We start from the raw sequence: 20978 nt of genomic DNA, 5'->3' as shown, positions 1-20978 counted from the left end.
CGCTCAATTCTTGCGAGTTTGTTTTGAGAAGCTCAGACAGCACAAGACTCGACTCGATGTCCCTCGCCCAGACAGAGGAGACAGAGGGAATGGCCGTCGGGGGGGGGGCAATCTTCTTCCCACAGGAACGGCACCTCTTGAAAAACCCCCAACGTCTTTCCATAGATGCCCAGGAAAGTTTCTGAGGGGGAAAAATGAGCCCCGAAAGGCAAGCCCAACAAACTCTTTTTTTTTTTTTTCAAACAACACGAACTAACTGTCTAACAACAAACTAACTAACTACACTAAGGAAAATAACAAACGGGCTATATACAAAGGCAAAAAAGCATAAGAACATAAGAGAAGCCATGTTGGATCAGGCCAACGGCCCATCCAGTCCAACACTCTGTGTCACACAGTGGCAAAAAAAGAAATTATATATACACACACACTGTGGCTAATAGCCACTGATGGACCTCTGCTCCATATTTTTATCTAAACCCCTCTTGAAGGTGGCTATACTTGTGGCCGCCACCACCTTGTGGCCACTTCACAAGCAATCCAAGATTACTTTACCAACCGGAAACACGAAAGGAGAACCTCTTAGCGCAGCGGTCAGAAAGGTACTGGCGGGATCCTTGCACTGGCGCCAGCGAGCGTGCGCGCTGGGACACCTACGCATGCCCGTTGGTGCTGAGTGCGAAAAAATCCCGGGCTTTTTAGGTACCGATTTGGGGATCGGTGCAGGAGCTCTATCCCATGAGTGTGAAGCACAGAGACCACGAAGAAGATTTAATAGTATTGATCTGAGTGGGCTTTTTCTTTCAATCAATAATGATAGAACTTCCTGTGATTTTGGGATGATACAGTAGGTTAGGCCTCTTCAGACTCTAGGTAGGTGATTCCTCTGTGTGTGGCTAGTCTATAGGTCTTGAGGCCATTGGATACAGGAAACCAGGGCTTTTTTGAGTAGGAACACACAAGAACACAGTTCCAGCTGGCTTAGTGTCAGGGGGTGTGACCTAATATGCAAATGAGATCCTGCTGGGCTTTTTCTACAAAAGAAGCCCTGTAGAAAACAAATATGTATAGGACCTGGGAAATTGCATATAAGGTATAGGAAATGGTAGATATAGAAATAAGACAGTTGATGTAAAACTTTATTTTATTTTGCATGAAGAAACACAAGCTCATTTCTTTGTATATCCTATTGAATGTTTGTTTAGCCAGCTTATCATACAGGATATAACTATTTTTCTCCAGCTTCCATAGATAAACCAAATTTCTGCCAGTTATAAAGTATTTTGGAAGAAAAGTATTTTGCTCTTTTTCTTGCCTTGGGTGATCAACACTGTATATTTGTATGATGCAACACTAATTTCAAATAGCATGCTTAGTGAAACAGAAAAGCATTTAAAGTACATTTCATGGAAGGATCTCTTCTTTTTCTTTTTTTAACTTTGGGTTTCTATGCCAACCCCATTTTACTATTTGAAATGGTTGCTCTCATAAATGGATATTTATATGTTTGCATTCACCCACACACAGTCATGTAGTTAAGTCGTATGTAAACTAGAAGATAGCTGTTCCAGTGGTATTTGTAGTCAGTTTGCTTGATCAAATCTTATTAAGGATGCTGACAACTAACTTAATACTTGATAATACTTTAAAGCTAATTTAATAATTATTGCTAATTATTTTACATGCTACACAAGATGGCTGTGGCTTATTTATTAAAAACATAATAAGTAAGTAAAGTGTTAATTTTGTTATACTTGATCTATTGAATATCCTCACAAATCCCCATTCAAATTCTGTTGAGAATTTCTGTCCCATATTATGTATTAGGTAAAAGCGGAATGATTTGAAAGCAGCAGTGATATATGGGTATAAGAATGTAGATGTCTATTAGCTCTATAAAACTGACAGCTCAGTTCTGAAACTTTATTTTGAATGGATTTAAAAAAGGATTTGTGTCTTTAGAATTTTTTTAAAAACCAGACATATCTTTAAAAAAGAAAGGAAAAAACTCAATTGTTACCTCTAATGAAATAGTGAATGACAAAACAGTAGTCTTTTTTATTTTGATCAGAAAAAAAATAAACTGGTAGTGACAGGATATGATGGATAGATTTGACATCCTGGCAAATCACTGTCATTGATTCAATTATTCTAATTCAGAATAAAAGCTGTATACAGTATGTGTTTATGGTACAGTGGATTTTTTAAAATGATTGACATTCATCATATTAGACAGTTTTAAAAGCTATGTCTTCATTTTACTCACAGTGTTCTAAAAAGTAAATCGTTTAACCAATACTTTTGCTCAAATCCCATCAAAATACATTAACATTATTACAGTCAATGTCTGAGATTCTGAGGGGAGTACATTTCAGTGCAACTATGTTAAATTGTAGTTTAAGAGAAGGACTAAATATTTAATAAAAACTAATTTAATGGAAAGTTCTATGGATGATAACTTCTTTATTTTTAAATTAGAGCTATTATTGCCCCAAAGGACAACTTATAAAACTCTATACAACATCATCTGCAGGGTCCCACAGAAAAACATTTTGTGGTATCTGCCCATCCATCTAGTTTGTGCATTAGTTCTTTACAAATACGCAAATCATGATGTCAATAAATATTTATGTATTTTACCTAGATGGAAAATATTCATACATTTACAAATAGCATATACACAAAAGTATGAAAACCTGAATTAGTTTTATTTTTGGCTGCACTATATATTTATTGCAGTGATATCTCTTCCCCAAGCTCCAATGCACTCTCCTGGTTTTCTAGCATTAATGTGGCTGTCAGGTTGAATTTCAATCTTGAATAATGTCTGTTGACATAATTTCATAGTGCTGACTTCAGTTGTTCAGGATTATGATTTTGAACTACATTAAAGAAGCAATTCTTTTTTTCCCTTTAAAATAAATTCACTCAAGAGCATGCTAATATATTTATTAACTAATAAGGCAAACTAATTATCTGTAATGTACTTTTACCATAAGAAAACTATTTCTCCATTACATTAATTACTGACATAGAAGACTATGTGGCAAATACTGTAGCACAGTCATTTAATTGGCTCTATATTATATAATTTGTCATATTTTGATTTAACTATGAACTTTGAAGGTAACAAAAATCTTCTAGAACAACGGTAGTTTGACATAAAAACAACACATGATAGAGAACTTACTATTTTATTTAGAATACTGATTTACAATTTACATTTCAATAATTCTACAAAGTGTATAAAACATAATTGACTTGAACAATTAATGGCAACAGAAAACCCTGTAACTTTTCAAAGTGGCCATTGCCTCTAAATATAGAATGCATGAATGAATGTACATTTGCAAATACAAAAATAACAGAATAAGAAAATAAGCTTGCAAGTCAGATTTTTTAAGGACTACTGGGTCATGATAATTAAGAAATAATATTTACAAAAGTCATTAACAGTCATAATTAGAGTGCCATATAAATCAAAGTGAAACTACTAAGTAGAAATTACTAGAAGTCCAGGTGCTTCTTGCCTATGGCCATAGCACTACATCCTGAGCTCAGCAATTTGGTGGATTCTGCCAGATCCTGTTTGCTTGTGCGGCTTACTGTGTCTGACAAGTCTGGAGGCAAATGCAATTGCTGTGGCAGGAGTTTTTAGAGATGGGGGAAGAAGGAGAGAAGAGAGAGAACACAATTGTAATTAAGTTTTCTTTAGATAGCACAATTCAAAATATACGACTTCTCTGCAAATAAACAGTTATTTTAGTCCAACAAATCCTTATTAGAACAATTTTTCCAGGTTGATGCTCAGACTGTCTTGTGTGTTCCTTACAGTTGTTTTAAAGAGTATTGTATTGGCATTTTCTCAATCAGAATTCACTTTCTTCACAAGTATTTTCAGAATCCAAAGCCAAGGCTAGGGCCAAAAGAACTTTGAAGTTACTTCTGTGAACCCAAGAAGGGGGCTTTATATTGGTTCTCCATCTTGCATGCCCCACAGTTCAAAAGCAATTTCTGATATGGTATGTGTCTGTTGAAAAAGTAAAGATCCCAGTAACCTAGCACAATTCCCTTCCGTAAACATAAATAGCACTTTGATCCAGTTTCACATTTGAAGCATTTACTTGATTACTGCTGGAGGTCTGGTCTCACACTATCTTCTGTCTCCAGTTGAAATATGTACTAGGTTGGTTATTAATGTTAAAATTTACTCAATTTTTATTATGTAAAAATAAACATACCAGCTGGGATCTAAAGAATGACAAAACTAATCCTGCAACCCCAAATAGGCTTTTGGAGGATTATGCTTGTTAAAACAGTTATTTCCGCCTTGCTATATGGCAAATCACTTTTGAAAATGAGCAGATTTTATTTTTTAAAATATACCACCTTTCCACCCAATTTAGGGAGGTGACAGACAAAAACATTAAAATTTTAGAAATACATATATATTAAACAATTAAACAAAACATAAATGGCAAGAGTCAGTGAGGGAGCGCGAGAGAAAACAGAAAACTCTAGGAGCTGGTGGAAGACAACGATACTGGGGAAACAGACAAATATCTCTGGGGAAGAAATCCATAATTTTGGTGCCATGACTTAGAAGGTCCTTTCTTGGATTGTTACGCATCTAGCCTCAAATTGTAACTTCACCTGAAGGTAAGTTGATTAAAAAGTAAAAACCCCAAACTTCAGGTTCTTTGGAGCCTGGCCATATTATATACTAAAAATTAATAAATCTTTCTATTAACACAACAGCCAACACAAAGCAATGAAGAGATCTTTATGACAGAAACCCTACCATGTTTACAGTGGATTGGCAGAAACTGAACCATTAGAATTTTACCAAAGACCTTCTAGCAATTCCTAGAGCTGCCCAATGTCACTTTCAGCTGTTACCAGGTGGTACCTGGAAGCGACATGCTAATGTCGCATGCCCCTCATCTCTGCCCTCCACCCCTTCCACTGGTAGCCAGGCTCAGCCTATGAACCATGGCCTGTCTTATGAACATGATTTGTGTGGTGCTAAAGGGCTAGAGTGTAAAGTATCAAGCAATGCTAATAATCTCAGTGTTATTTATGGCAGATGAAGAAACAGAGTAGACATTGACCGATTTCAAACACAGCTTACCCCGCGGTCACATTTCTTTTCTTTTCTTTTCTTTTCTTTTCTTTTCCTTTCCTTTCTTTTCTTTTATTTATGATTTATATCCCACCCTTCCCACCAAGTGGCTCTCTTCTTTGCGCAGCGTCCGTTGGATTTCCCACTATCTGCGCCGGAGTTACAGGAAGTGCTGTGGCTTTTGCGTAGCAAACGTAAACTGGGTTTTAGTGGTTTACGTTTGCTACACGAAAGCCGCAACACTTCCTGTTACTGCGGTGCCGATAGTGGGAAATCCGACAGACGCTGCACAGAGAAGAGTAACATGACCGTGGGGTAAACTGTGTGCGAAATCGGTCATTATGTAAGCTGAAGCCTTGACCTGATAGCACAGGCTAGCTCAATCTTGTCAGATCCTGGAAGCTAAGCAGGGTCACTCTTGGCGAGTATATTGAAGGGTGACCTCTAAGGAATATCAGGGTCATGACACAGAGGCAGGCAATAGCAAACCATCTCTGAAATCTCTTGCCTTAAAAACAACTTTAGCAATAATAATAAAGAGCTAGAAGTTCTTGCTTCCAGATGATCTTAGGGGCTCCTGGCTATTCTACACACAATGTCATATAATGACGATGATGACGAATAATTAATTATTTGCTGAAAGCTACAAACATTAACCTGGAATACCAATGGCATAATGGGAGGCAAATAACAATGCACAGAGCAGCAGCAGAGAGAAGTCTCACAGAAGTTTCAGTGTAGAAATATTTCACTGCTTACTCTCAACTCCAAATCATTTATGAACAAGTTAAAGAGCATGGCACCCAGTACTGAGCCCTGCGGCACTCCACTGCCTACCGTCCTCCACTGTGAAGACTGCCCATTTATACTCATTCTCTGCTTCCCATTAATTAGCCAGTTTTTGATCCATAAGAGGACTTGAGGATATGTTTTGATGCCCAATATGACATTTTATTGGAACACTGATCTTATGCTGTGTTGACTAAAGGGAAACTTCACATTTAGAGGCAGTAAATTTCTGAATAACAGTGCTATAAGGCAAGATAAGGTAGCAAATGTCACCCCCATCTTTAAAAAGGGTTCCAGAGGAGATCCGGGTAACTACAGGCCAGTCAGTCTGACTTCAATACCGGGAAAGTTGGTAGAAACCATTATGAAGGACAGAATGAGTAGGCACATTGATGAACACGAGTTATTGAGGAAGACTCAGCATGGGTTCTGTAAGGGAAGATTTTGCCCCACTAATCTGTTAGATTTCTTTGAGGGGGTGAACAAACATGTGGACAAAGGGGACCCAATAGATGTTGTTTACCTTGACTTCCAGAAAGCTTTTGATAAAGTTCCTCATCAAAAGCTCCTTAGTAAGCTCGAGAGTCATGGAGTAAAAGGACAAGTCCTCTTGTGGATCAAAAACTGGCTAGTTAATAGGAAGCAGAGAGTGAGTATAAATGGGCAGTCTTTGCAGTGGAGGACGGTAAGCAGTTGAGTGCCGTAGGGCTCAGTACTGGGTCCCATGCTCTTTAACTTGTTCATAAATGATTTGGAGTTGAGAGTAAACAGTGAAGTGGCCAAGTTTGCGGATGACACTAAATTGTTCAGGGTGGTAAGAACCAGAGAGGATTGTGAGGAACTCCAAAGGGATCTGTTGAGGGTGGGTGAGTGGGTGTCAACGTGGCAGATGAGGTTCAATGTGGCCAAGTGCAAAGTAATGCACATTGGGGCCAAGAATTCCATCTGCAAATACAAGTTGATGGGGTGTGAACTGGCAGAGACTGACCTAGAGAGAGATCTTGGGGTTGTGCTAGATAACTCACTGAAAATGTCAAGACAGTGTGCGTTTGCAATAAAGAAGGCCAACACCATGCTGGGTATTATTAGGGAGGGAATGGAAAACAAATCAGCCAGTATCATAATGCCCCTGTATAAATAGATGGTGCGGTCTCATTTGGAATACTGTGTGCAATTCTGGTCACCGCACTTCAAAAAGGATATTATAGCATTGGAAAAAGTGCAGAAAAGGGCAACTAGAATGATTACAGGTTTGAAACACTTTCCCTATGAAGAAAGGTTAAAATTCTTGGGGCTCTTTAGCTTAGATAAACGTCGACTGCGGGGTGACATGATAGAGGTTTACAAGATTATGCATGGGATGGAGAAGGTAGAGAAAGAAGTCCTTTTCTCCCTTTCTCACAATACAAGAACTCGTGGGCATTCAATGAAATTGCTGAGCAGTTGGGTAAGAACGGATAAAAGGAGGTACTTCTTCACCCAAAGGGTGATTAACATGTGGAAATCACTGCCACAGGAGGTGGTGGCAGCTACAAGCATAGCCAGCTTCAAGAGGGGATTAGATAAAAATATGGAGCAGAGGTCCATCAGTGGCTATTAGCCACAGTGTGTGTGTGTGTGTGTATATATATAAATTTTTGGCCACTGTGTGGTACAGAGTGTTGGACTGGATGGGCCATTGGCCTGATGCAACATGGCTTCTCTTATGTTCTTATGATAAGGGGAGGGCCTCTATGCCTATTTGTTGGCCCTCCGGAGCAACTGGTTGGCCATTATGTAAAACAGGATGCTGGACTAGATGGACCACTGGTCTGAACCAGCAGGAGTCTTCTTATATTCTTATTCAGTTGCAGTTATTGCCTTCCTACTTTTGTCCAGTGAACAGCTACAAATAAAATTATAATTATAATAATTTTTTATACACTTAATTAGACCCAATTGTGCTACAGAAATAATGTAGTGCCTGCTCAGAGGGCTTACAATCTATAACAGAAAGACAAAACTGGGGTGCAATGGTGCTGGAGATCTCAAGGATCTGATAATAGAAGCATGAAGGGGAGAGATACTCAGAGAGATATAGGACAAACTTGTTGAACTTTGTTTAAAAGAAGATACTGAAAATAGGAGAGGGACTGTCAAATATAGGGAAGCTGTTCCTTTGTAAGGTATGTGGACTGGAGTAGCAAAGAAGCTAAATGAGGCTGAGAGGTGCTTAAGTAGTGATAAGGTACAGTCAAGGTCGATGATTCTACAGATCTGAGTACAACCAGGGATACTGAATATTTGGACAAGGGAAAATAAAGCACAGAGGAAGACTATTAAGGGTTGCTTCTGCACAGGAGCAGAAAAGGGTGCTCCTGCTGTGGAAGCAGCAACAAGCAGCATGGGAAAGAGCAGGAATATCAGTCATACATTCCATTCCAGTGGGAGCTCACTGTTCACAATTGTACCCCTTTCTCTCCATTGCATCAGCACTGAAGCATTCACACAATGAAAACCATACTGGGACCCCCTGGGCTGTTACAATTTGAAATTCAGAAGGGGATCCCTAAGAGGGCCAGCAATTTCCCCTCCTCCCAGCTGAGCCATTGTGCAAAGTTGTACCACAGTTGAGGGAAAAAAGAGACACAGAGCTAAAAGGCAAGGTGAAACTCAGCTTTGCCCACCTCCCCATTTTGGCTGTGGTCAGAGACTCAACAAGGATGCTCCATCTGCAGCTACCCTGCACTTCCCCAAACAGCCTGATCCAGCTCAAAGGGAAAATCCTGGGAAGCCACGTCATGTTCAGAGAGCATGCCAACACATGTATGGGGGAAATTCCCCTGGGAGCAGATAAAGAGATCATACTAGTTTAGACAAGAAATGATGATACCATAGGGCAGGATTTTAGAAGCAGGTTACAAAGAAGAAAAATACAATGTTGTGTATTATTAGCTAAGCTTGTAGGATATAGTGAACTACTGTAACGTGATGTTCTACATCCAGTTAAAAATAGTAGAAGAAAAGCTACGGGACAATCTTAACTTCTTTTCTTTTTTGCCATCAAGGTTTTCAAGGGTTTGCCATTCCTGCCTCTATTTAGCAACCATGGACTACCTTAATGGTCTCCCATCATACATACTAACCAGGGCTGACCCTGCTTAGCTTGTTAGGTCTGATGAGAGCAAGCTAGTATACAAGACTAATTAAGTATAACTGGCATTCTGAATACAGGCATTTTGAGAACTTAAGGGTACAACTAGATGAGAAGTAAGAAATCCACAAATCATTTATTTAAGTAGAACAAAGTTTTTGTCTGCACACACACTTCTTCAGAAACTTTAATGAACATAGAAGCGTATACCCAGAATAAAACTTAAAGGTGCCACTGGATGCAAACTTTGTTCTGCCTCTTCAGACCAACATGCCTATCCACCTGAATCTATTTTAATGGTTTATTTAGTATTATTATTATTTATTTACCTAATTTATTCCCTGCCTTTCTCCCCAATGGGAATGTCAGCTTCCAGGTAAGACCTGGGAATCCCCTGGAATTACAGCTCATCTCCAGACTACAGGTATCAGGTCCACTGGAGAAAATGGATGCTCGGAGCATGGACTCTATAGCATTTTACCGTACCCTACTGTCCTCCTCATATTCCATCTCCAAATTCCCAAGAGATTCCCAACCTGGATCTGGCAACCCTATCCCCCCATCCTCCTCTGGTGGTCAGGGGAGACCTGGCAATCCTGCAGTTTACATAATTCTTTTTGCCTCCATTTTATTTTCAGAATAACCTTGTGAGGTCATCCAGCAAGCTTCCATGGCAGATAGGAGTTTTGAACATGGCTCTCCCAGATTCTAGTCTGACACTCTATCCGCTACACCAGGGGTGGCCAACCGTAGCTCTTCAGATGTTTTTTTGCCTACAACTCCCATCAGCCCCAAACATTGGCCATGCTGGCTGGGGCTGATGGGAGTTGTAGGCAAAAACATCTGGAGAGCTACCGTTGGCCACCCCTGCACTACACTATGCTAGCTCTCAACAAGTTTCATTGACTGGAATGAAGTAGTTGCAGGGGTGGCCAACGGTAGCTCTCCAGATGGTTTTTTGCCTACAACTCCCATCGTCCCCAGCCAGCATAGACAATGGCTGGGGCTGATGGGTGTTATAGGCAAAAAACATCTGGAGAGCTACCGTTGGCCACCCCTGAAAGTGGATAGATATGAGTTGGTCGAGAAAAACCGAAAGGGTTGTATAGGAGGCAGAGTGGTGCTGTATGAGAGGAGAGAGTTTGTTCATCAGGAAATATTGGAAATACTGGAGAAGGGTGACAGCCTAGTACAGGAGTGGAGAACAGTATTGTGGGGAACAGTATTGTGGTAGGACAAGCAGTATTGTGGTAGGAGACTGCTACAGACCTCCTGACCAGGATGAGGAGGTGGATGCTGCCTTCTTTGGGCAACTTGTTAGGGTTTTTTCCTGCCAAGGCCCATTTGGATATTTATAACATCAATTGCGGGCCATACAAAATTATCAACTTAGAAACAATGCTCCGCCGAGGGAGAATGATTCAGGCTGGCAAAATTAATGCAAATAATTGTTTTTCTGTATGAAGTAACTTGGGGAGAGCCTAATTCAGCACACACACACACATCCTGGCCCGCCACCCTATACAAATGTCAGGCATATTAGACCACATCCACTAATATTAGCATATTAGGTCACACACTCATTAGCATATTAGGCCACACTATCTGGGATAATCACGTGCAAATTGAACTGGCGGTAGCTGGCTCCCACCCACCCCACTCCTACAACCCCTCCCTTCATGTGGAAACTGCAGCTGCTCCCAGCAGACCTTTAAAGGCACCCACATACCCCAGCAGCAGTCCTTCACAATGCCCACCACTCAGGTTCCACAGAGAGAGGGAGGGAGGGAAAAAAGGAAGGAAGGAAGGAAGGAAGGAAGGAAGGAAGGAAGGAAGGAAGGAAGGAAGGAAGGAAGGAAGGAAGGAAGGAAGGAAGGAAGGAAGGAAGGAAAAGAAATGGGGGAAATGAAATGGCGCAAAGAAAGGATAATAAAGGAAAATAAAGAAATGGGGAGAAAAGAAAGAAAGGGGGAAGAAAGGGGGAAGAAAGAGACAAAGAAATGGGAAAAAGGGGAATAAAGGGAAATGAAGAAATGGAAACAAAGGTGGATAAAGGGAAATAAAGAAATGGGGGGAAGAAAGGGTAATAAAGGAAAATAAAGGGGAAGAAAAGGACATAAAAAGGGGGGGAAAGGGGGAACTAAAGGAAACAAAGAAATGGAGAGAAGAAATAGAAAGAAAGGGAAATAAAGAAATGAGGGGTAAAACTTACCTGAAGTGTGACAGTGACTTTTCCAGGCCCTGCAGTGATTCTGGCTGGGCCCCATGATCCCTACCAGCCAGCCAGGCCCTCGGGAGGCTGCTGCACAGTGCAGCTGGACTGCATGATCCTTGCTGGCCAGTCGGGCCCCAGGGAAGCCACCACGTGGCTTGGCTCGACTCAGCAACCCCCGAGGGCTAGATCAAGTGATCTTGAGGGCCATAAATGGCCCGCAGGCCTGATGTTCCCCACCCCTGGCCTAGTGGAAAGGGTGAGGATGGGAGGATGGGTGAGGATAAGGGGAGGAAGGACAAACAGTATTGTGGTAGGAGTCTGCTATAGACTTCCTGACCAGGATGAGGAGGTGGATACTGCCTTCTTTGGACAACTTGTTAGGGTTTTCAAAAAACATGACCTGGTAGTTATCGGTGATTTCAACTTCCCTGATGAGTGCTGGGAGACAAACTCTGCAAAAAATCCACAGTCAGGGCTTTTTATGAGCAGGAACACAGTTCCGGTTGGTTTGGCATCAGGGGATGTGGCCTAATATGCAAATGTTCCTGCTGGGCTTTTTCCATAAAAAAAGCCCTGTCCACAGTCATGCATGTTCCTGACCTGTCTGGCCAATAACTTCCTTCATCAAATGGTGGAAGAAGCTACGAAGAGCTCAGCCATACTTGACTAAATACTGACCAACAGGCAAGAGATGGTAGGTGGGGTGAAGGTGATGGGGATCTTAGGGTGAAGTGACCATGTCTTGCTACAATTTGTTTTTCTGTGTATGTTAGATTTCAGTAGGACAGACTTTAATAAAGTCAGGGGCATGATGAGAATAATTCCATGGGCAAGACTTATGGAAAGGAAAAGAGCAAGTCCAGGGTGGGCTCTCCTAAAACAAGAGCTCTTGCAAGCTCAAGCCATCACTATTCCAACAAGAAGGAAACATGGTGGGAAATTCAAGAAGCCCATGTGGATGAACAGAGAACTTTGAGATGTGCTAAAGGAGAAAAAAGAATGTTCAAGAAAGAGAGACAAGGATATAGCTCTAAAGAACAAGAAAATCTTCAGATATACAAGGAGCAAATACAAGATAAAAGAGGCAATGGGCTCACTGTTGGGTGAAAATGGAGAAACTCTGACAGAGGACCAAGAGAACGCAGAAAAACTTAATGCCTATTTTGCCTCAGTTTTTTCCCTGAAGAAGAAAACAGGCTCATCTAGAGAAGGCAGTAGGCAAGGCATGATGTCCAGGCTGCTGGTTAACATGGACAGAGAAGTAGTTAAGAAGCAGCTGGCTATATTGAACGAGTACAAATCATCCAGGCCAGATAGTATGCGTCTAAGAGTGTTCAAACAACTTTCTAAAGAGCTTGCAGAGCCTTTGTCCATCCTCCTCCTCTTGGAGGACAATGTGCTGCAAGACTGGAGGAGGGCAGATGTTATCCCAATTTTCAAAAAGGGAGGAGGATGACCCAGGAAACTACAGGCCAGTCAGTCTGACCTCTGTCCTAGGGAAGCTACTGGAGCAGATTTTAAAGGAATTAATTTGTGAGCATCAAAAGGACAACTTGGTGACCTGTAGAAGTCCCCATGGATTTGTCTCCAACAGGTCCTGCCAGATCAACCTCATTTCCTTCTGTGATCAAGTGGCAGGCTTACTGGATTGAGGGAATGCTGTTAATGCTGTTTACCTGGATTTCAGTAAAGCTTTTGACAGGGTTCCTCATGATGTTCAGATGGGTGAACTAGAGGACTGTGGACTGGGATTGTTAGGATAGTTAGATGGACAGGGAACTGGCTGGAAAACCGCACTTAGAGTAGTTGTCAAAGGCGTTTCATCTGAATGGAGGGAGATGTCCAGTGGGGTGCCACAGAGTTTGGTTCTGGGCCTGGCACTTTTCAATACTTTTATCAATGACATGGATCTGGGTGTGGAGGGGCTACTCATTAAATTTGCAGATGACACCAAATTGGCAGCAAATACACCCAAAGATAGAGACAGGATTCAATGAGATCTGAACCTGTTGGAAAATTGGGCAGATGTGAAAAAGATGCAGTTTAACAAGGATAAGTGCCAAGTTCTACATCTGGGTAACAAAAATGAGGAACAAGCATACTGGATGGGGGATACACTTCAGGGTAGTGGTGTGTGTGAACAAGATCTTGGGGGTATGGGTGGATTGTAGTGGTATGACGATGTAGTGGTATGTGAACATTTTATTGATGATTTCTTTATTCTTTTTTCATCAGAAATTTGGCAGAACAAATTATAGAATGGGTGAACATGATCCATTCCATCATCAAATTTACTGGGCAGTTCCATAAGAGAGAAATTACATACTTGGATGTGAGTTTATATTGCACTGAGGACAGAACCTTAGCAGTGAAATTTATAAGAAAAACACTGACATGACTTCATATCTCCATTATTCATCTTGCCATCCTCCACACCTTAAGAACAATATACCCTATTAGTAAAAAGATCCATTGTGGGAGAAATACAACAGGTGCTAGAAATTTGCTGTGGGCGAGTTTCATGGCTTTGGAGGGGTTGGGGAGGGGAGGGAAAGATAGAGGGAGGGCAAGGTATGTCAAGAAGGCAGCTGTTGGGAAAGGAAATGGAGAAAGTGGGAAAGTGTGGGGTAGGTTATCAGAGAAAGGGGGTATATTGAGAAAGAAGGGATGGGGGGCAAAAGAGATGGGCAGACTGCTTTCCATCTCCTCCCCTCTCCCTGCAGCCTCTATCTAGGAAAAGTGCAGTCTTTCTTCACAGTGGGCACCAAAGCAACTTACATAATTCTCCTCTTCCCCCTTTTGATCTGCACAACAACCTTGTGAGGCAGGTTAGGCTGAAAGTCTGTGACTGGTCTGAAATCACCCAGTCAGCTTCCACAGTAGGAACCTGGTTCTGGAAGACCCTGCCCTGAAGCGCTGACTTTCATGTCACAGTGGCTGACAAAGTTATTGTGGGCTGAAACCATATGTAATGCTTCCACTAAAATATACTTAATTATGATAATTTTAAGAGATGAACTGGGCTCTATTTCTTACATTTACTAAATAACTGCAGCACCATCCCTTTCAATGATGCATCAATGAAATATTTAACACATTTTAAAAGTATTTAAAACATTTTAAAATCATACCAGAAACTTATTATTTCCGAGGATGTAATGGAGCACCATTTATGAATCTTGACTATATCACTCTCTCTTTAAGAAAGAGATATCCAAGACACAGCTGCATGGAGTTACCTAGAATAGTTTTCTTTAAGTAGAGGTAGTTTTCAAGCTTTTTTGGAGAGAGCATTTTGCCAGTAAACTCCAGAAGGCTTTTGCATCTGGTTAGCGAAGAGGTTTAGGACTGGCTTGCTCCTAGTATAAATATAAACACTTAAGTGGGATTGAGAGGTATGTTCTTGATAATAAAAATATGTATTTTCAAAATTATTCATTTAAAATTTTAAAAAATTACCCGCTTTCATACAGCTTTGTGTTCTATCTTGCTATAATCACCATGGTTTATTCCAAGATGAGAAATTCTGAAGAAAACAAAGAGGTTGCAGAGAGCATTTTGCCAGACAAATTCAGAAGGCTTTTGCCTCTGTTTAGAGAAGATGTTAAGGCCTGGCTGGCTCCAGTGTTCCCTCTAAGCTGAGTTAACATGAGCTAGCTCACAAGTTTTTAGCCTCCAGCTCACACTTTTTTGTCCTAGCTCAGGAAGGATGACCGCAGAGCACAATGATTTATGCAGTAGCTCACAACTTTAATACCAGTAGCTCACAACTTTAATACCAGTAGCTCACAAAGTAGAATTTTTGCTCACAAGAATCCGCAGCTTAGAAGGAATATTGAATATTAGCTTTGAGTTATAATAAGAAGCTGATAACTTTGAAGAAAATAGAAATATTATGGAGGAAGACTTTTTACAAAATGAGCCTACATCTGGGTGCTCATTGGATGGACTTTTCTTTGCAATCTTGTAAAGCTGAACTTCTCTATGTGTTTAAAAGGATTTATATGACTTTTAAAAAATGTTTTACTAAATGTTGTTAGCCAGTATATCACAGTGGGTTTTTTTGTTTGTTTTTATTTTCTGAACAGGACCAAGCAGCCAGGCCTAGTTAAGTCATGCCAGTCATGTGGTATCAAGTCACCCAGAGGGTGCTGCTAGGCCTAGAGTAGGAGACCTTCAGGAGGAGGCTGAAGATATCCTGGTATCACAACTGAACTCTTTCCCCTTGGAGAAAATAACTACTTTGGAGGGTGGACTCTATGGCATTATATTTAGCTGGGGCCTTTCCCCTCCCCAAAGTCTTGCTTCTGCAGACCCCACCACAAAATCTTCAGGAATTTCCCACCAACCTGGAACTGGCAGCCCTAGTCAGGACTAGCCCCAATGAGTTCTCCCTAAAAGGACAAAATAGACCTAGAAAGGGCCTCCTCCCACAGCCTTTTACTGACAGAACCAAGCTTGGGTTGGGTTGCCAGGTCCAACTTAGAAAATATCTGGGGACTTTGTGGGGGGGGGGGGGGGAGCCAGGAGACTTTCCCATTCCCCCCCCCCAAAAAAAATTAAAAATATAGCAACGCCACTCCCCTGAATAGTCTTCATTTCCTTGTCCCCCAGCAGCTGATTGCACTTCCGCAAATGAAAGTGAATACTCTCTCTCTCTCTCTCTCTCTCTTTCACAAAACAGCCCAATAAACACAGTTTGCAATCATACACCTTTGTGATCTAACTGAACAATTTACTCACTAGAACTGCTGAATGCAATCATCTGTTGTATTTCAACCAACTTCTTAAGACTAACAGGAAAATGAAAGTAGAGCAGCTCCAAACAAACAGAGGGACTCTGCTTGCATCTCTTCCTTTTACAAACTCACCAGGAAGACCCAGGAGCCCTCAGTCAATTGGGGGAAGGTTTTCTTTCTCTCCTCTGCAAAGGAGAGCCTCAATCCTCAGCCAATGCAACAGACCTTGATTGATGGTTTGATGAGCCAAAGGTTGACGTAGCACAGTCCCAACCAATCAAGGTGCCCACTTTGCCACCATGAAAGTCAGTCTGTCTGTCTGTCTATCTATTATATACTATACACTAAGTGGGGTATCCACTGATATTATATAGGCAGCAGAAAAATGAGCTGACAACAGATGCAGATCTGAACTCCTTAGTAATAACATATTTAAAGGAGACACAGTCAACAGAATACAATGCGCCTTTGATTTTACTCCATTTTTAAACACCCTATGTAGAGTTATTTTGAAACTTTGGCTTCTATTGTCAGAAGTACATGGGTGTAAGGTTTCCCATCCCATTGAGCTTAGATGCACTAGGAATTTGGGAGATATGTTAGTCCATTCAGACTTAGTCTCTGACAGAATTGATCAATTAACCACTCAGGGACAACACCCTTGTGGGGGCTGCAGCATTTGTGATATAGCAATTGAAACTAGAGTGTTTACTCCACCTGGAACTAATTTGACTACTGCTTTATGGTACTACAGTAACTGCAACATCCGTTGTGTGGATATGGAGATTGCTCAAAAATGTATGCGGGCAGCACAATATGCCCCATTAAGGTCTGTGTGTTGGAACACCAAGCGACGGTGTGCAACAATATTCTTGAAGCACCTCTTCACATTATAGGGAAACTCACCACTCTATAGATAACATGACATCTGTAGTAGTGTATAAATATAGAGGTCGCCCTGGAGTTGCAGTAGACATATGCAAAACCCTACTATGTGAGGAGTCCTTTTGGACATATAAATTGGACACTTTAGATCCCAATGGCCTCAATAGTGCGATTGATTTTTTTTGCTACTTGTAGCTCATTATCTCTGAACTTCAGCCCTTAACAATGGTGCGATTAATTTTTCTTGTTTTTTGTAACCTATTATCCTCGAACTTTGTAACAGTCTTTAAGTGTGTTTTTGTATTTGCTTCTGTTCTTGTCCCTTTAAATTGTAACAACAGGTGTTATGAGATTAATTACTTAATGTTCCTGTGTGATTGGAGTTTTGAGAGTTTTTCTCCATTGAAGAAATTTTTGTGCTTGTTGTGAGATGTGAATGTATTGAACTGGTGAGTCTTCCTTCGGTTTGTAAAATGTTAGTAAGTTATTTGTATTCAGTTGGGATACTAAGTATTATTGTATTGTGCATGTAGGTTGCGAATTTATAAAACATTTGGACAACTTTTCAACCCCTCTGTGAAGAAATGCCATTTTAGGGCCTGTGTTTAACTGGGAGTTAACTGGAGGAGTCTATTAAACTCTGGGCAGGCTTTGGCCTAATCTCTTCCTTCCCCCCCTCTGTCTAGAACCAGCAATTCTGGGAGGGGGGGTACTCCTAGAGAGACAGGAAGTCCTTCAGGCCTGTCTCCCAGAATGCTACAGAAGGGTAAACCAGTTTCTGGGTGGGAACTGCATTTTATATAGGAGATTTTGGGCGGGAAGCCCATAGTTAAAAGTGGGCAGTCAGTCAGTTCAGTGCAGTTAGTCATTCTTGCAACAGTCTGAGGAAGGTCTGGATGGAGCTTGTAACAGTCTAAGTGAGGTGCCTGCCCTGCATGTCATCCAGTTAGGGCAAGTATTAGCACAAGGAGAGAAGGAGCGTTTTTTCCCTACTATGATTTGTTTCTTCTGTTCACTTTTTAAAAAATGCCTGTAAATAGCTGTTTACTTTAAATAAATGTTCTGTTTGTTTAAAGTGGAGTCTCTCTGTACCACATTGTTCCCCCAACCGCTTGGACTGCTAAAAGTGGGTTGGGGAATCCTTATGGTGGAGAGAAGTGGCACAGCAGCTGGTTGCCAACTCTCCAGGGGAACCCCAAAGGTCCCTAGGAAGCCCCAAGAAGGGTTCTTAGCGAGTCCAGAGGGAGGTTAGGAGGCTGTCCCACCTACCCAGAGCGGTACAGTGGTGGCAGCAAATACCCTGAGGCAGCAAAGTGTAATAGCCCTTTTAGGTCAGCATACCAGGAAGGGTTGGGCAGGTCTGGGGCCAGCTAGCTGATGCAGGATTGGTCCGCCATACCCTCCATGAGGAAGGTCCAACTGAAATGCGCTGACTAGCTAGCAAGTGATGTAGGAGGGTGTCCTATGTAAGATTCTGGATTTTGCACTAATATTTTTAAAGAAGAAATTCAACACAAGCACTTTATTGGACTGGATATGTTTATTATATCAATGGACAGGATTTATATTATTGGTTTCAACTTTTGTATGAATTTACTATGGACTATGAATGTTTCTAATAATATTTATGAATTATGTCAGTAATCTCCATAATAATTATTTTATGTCAGTAATAATTTTATGTCAGTAATCTGCTCCATATGTTTATTCAATTCCCTCTTGAAGCTGTCTATGCTTGTAGCCGCCGCCATCTCCTGTGGCAGTGAATTCCATGTGCTAATCACCCTTTGGGTGAAGGAGAACTTCCTTTTAACCATTCTAACATGACTGCTCAGCAATTTCATTGAGTGTCCACGAGTTCTTATATTGTGAGAAAGGGAGAAAAGTACTTCTTTCTCTACCTTCTCTATCCCATGCATAATCTTGTAAACCTCTATCACAGGGGTCCTCAACCTACGGCCCGCGGGACAGATGCGGCCCGCTGAGGACGTTTATACGGCCCGCCGGGTCATGGCAAAATCAGACCGGGTAGAACGACAGGGCCCCGCTTCGCCCTTGGAAGACTATCTGCCCGGTAACAACAAATGCGCAGTAGCAAACCTCCTCGATCGATTGGCTGTGCAAATCGACGAAGGGACAGGAACAACCCCCCCCTTTTTAAAGTCCCCCCTCCCGCCTCGCAACTTTTGCAGAGGGAGGGAGGACTCCAGAAAAGCCAAGCAAGACCCCTCCTGCGTTGAGGCCGCCACCCTTCTTCACTCCGCTGCAGGAAGCAAAGCACGCTTATATGGGAACGTGCTCTTGCAATTCCGGGGGCTTTACTTCTGAGTAAATCTGCAGAGGGGCGCCCCCTCCCTTCCCACGCTCAGACTTCAGCCTGATCTCTGCCCTTACTGATTTGGAACTGGTAAGGAATTGCAGACGGCGCTTTTGAATGGAGCGCAGCCAGTGTGGGGGAAGGTTTTGCTCCCCCCCCCCCCGGGGCTGAGCCAGCAGAAATAAACAGCTCCCCCCTCCAATGAGTGTTTTGGGGCGGGCTAGTTGTTCAGGGAGCCTTGCTCCCCAGTAAACCCGAAAGCAGCTCTCCCTTCACATTAAGCAAGTCCTCTGCTTCCTCCCGTTGAGACCAGCGGCGGGGGGAGGGAGATTAACAGTGCACGCCGAGCTCGTCTACTCAGAAGTAAGTCCCATTAGGTTCAGAGGGACTTTCTTCCGGGTAAGCGTGCCTTTAAGACTGCGATCGTTTACTAGCGAGTAATCCCCATTGCATTTAGTGGGGATTTGCTTATGACTCTGAGCACACATGCCTAGGCACGGGGGTCTTTGGTGGTTTTAGTGCTGCTGCTATTTTATTATTATTATTTGAGAAGGCATACGAAGAGCCTCTGGGTGCCACTTAACATTTGGGAGGCTTGAAAACTTGCAAGGGGGTTAATGAAAAATGGCAAGGCGAGTTGTGCAGATGTGCATCCCGCGTGCAAAGTTATCTTTGCTGGGGGGGGCAGTGGAAATGGCGCTTACCCTGCTCAGTAATTCCTAGAAAGTGTGACCCAGAAGCCCGGCGGACACCGCCGCCTGTCAATCAGGCGCACCCTCGAGGGAAAGGCGGGGCTGCAGGCGAAACTTTGTAGGAGGAGGGTGGCGGCTCTGGGCACTGTCCTCGCTTCCTTTGGGGGTGGAGGGGAGAAAGGGGCTGGCGGTTTGGAGGTTGTTTTATTCGCACTGCTGCCATTTTGTTGGGGCACCCACCGATGCCTGGGTATGTGGCCAGGTGCCTGGGTGTTGCTGCCCAGGGGCTTGGCTTGAACCAGCCTAACCATGGCCCTGGCCCAGGTAGTTGGTTAGAACAAGCCGCCCTTTCAACTAAAAGTTCCCAAAGGTGATTCAGGAAGCAACAAAAGACAACAAGGCCTATAAAAGGCCAGCAAGAGGCAATAAAGTAGAAATCAACAAGAGATGTCAATAAGATTGATAAAAGACACACTTTCAATCAATTGTTCCATTCTGCTGCCTCACCATTTCTGGTGAATCTAGTTCAAAGTCTCTCTAGAAAAGGCTTAATCCAGAAGGTCTTTAGGGAATCAAATGTTCTCAGTTTCTGTAGATGGGAGTTCCAAACTTTTTTTGGGGGGGCAACATCTGAAAAAGCCCATGAGACAATGTTAGTCATTCCCAGAGCTGCTAATGGCTGGCCACCGGCTGAGCCTTTGTGGTGCATTATCTCCCCCCCCCCCTGTATTGCCCCCAAGCAGTCATTTGGGCAGTTTGGCTAGAGAACTGCCCTGGAGATGTTCTTCCAAGTCAAATATGATTGCAGCTTTTCTCTGTGAAATCAGAAGGTTGGAAGCGGGAGCACGAAGAGCGGGAGAGATAGTGCGGGAAACGGAGGCATCACAGCGCAGAGGCAGCTTGGAGGAAGTTGGGCATTGCAGTCTATATGTCTCTGTGTGGGCAAAGTTATTGCTAGTATATTGTTTTTGTAGCGCTGTATATATATATTGGTATTTTACTAATAGCAATTTGGAATCCCTAGGGCCCTAGGAAATAATGATGTCAAGAAAAAGAAAAATTGACTCGGAGTGTAGGATATTCAAA

At 42.3% G+C, this 20978-nt stretch overlaps 1 protein-coding gene across 1 annotated transcript in view; it reads right to left on the bottom strand.

Annotated features, from left to right (window-relative positions):
* Window positions 1–2934: 2934 nt before the first annotated feature.
* Window positions 2935–20978, bottom strand: part of ELP4 (elongator acetyltransferase complex subunit 4) — a 419611-nt gene continuing 401567 nt past the window's right edge. Inside the window, exon 10 of the mRNA XM_060262939.1 lies at window positions 2935–3639. Coding sequence (XP_060118922.1) covers window positions 3508–3639 — 132 coding nt within the window. The 3' untranslated portion in view covers window positions 2935–3507. The remainder of the gene's footprint in view (window positions 3640–20978) is intronic.

The sequence above is a fragment of the Heteronotia binoei genome, chromosome 21 (assembly GCF_032191835.1).
Source record: "Heteronotia binoei isolate CCM8104 ecotype False Entrance Well chromosome 21, APGP_CSIRO_Hbin_v1, whole genome shotgun sequence".
NCBI lineage: Eukaryota > Metazoa > Chordata > Lepidosauria > Squamata > Gekkonidae > Heteronotia > Heteronotia binoei.
Note: the sequence above shows the minus strand (reverse complement) of the source record. Positions and strands in the feature narration are given on the sequence as shown.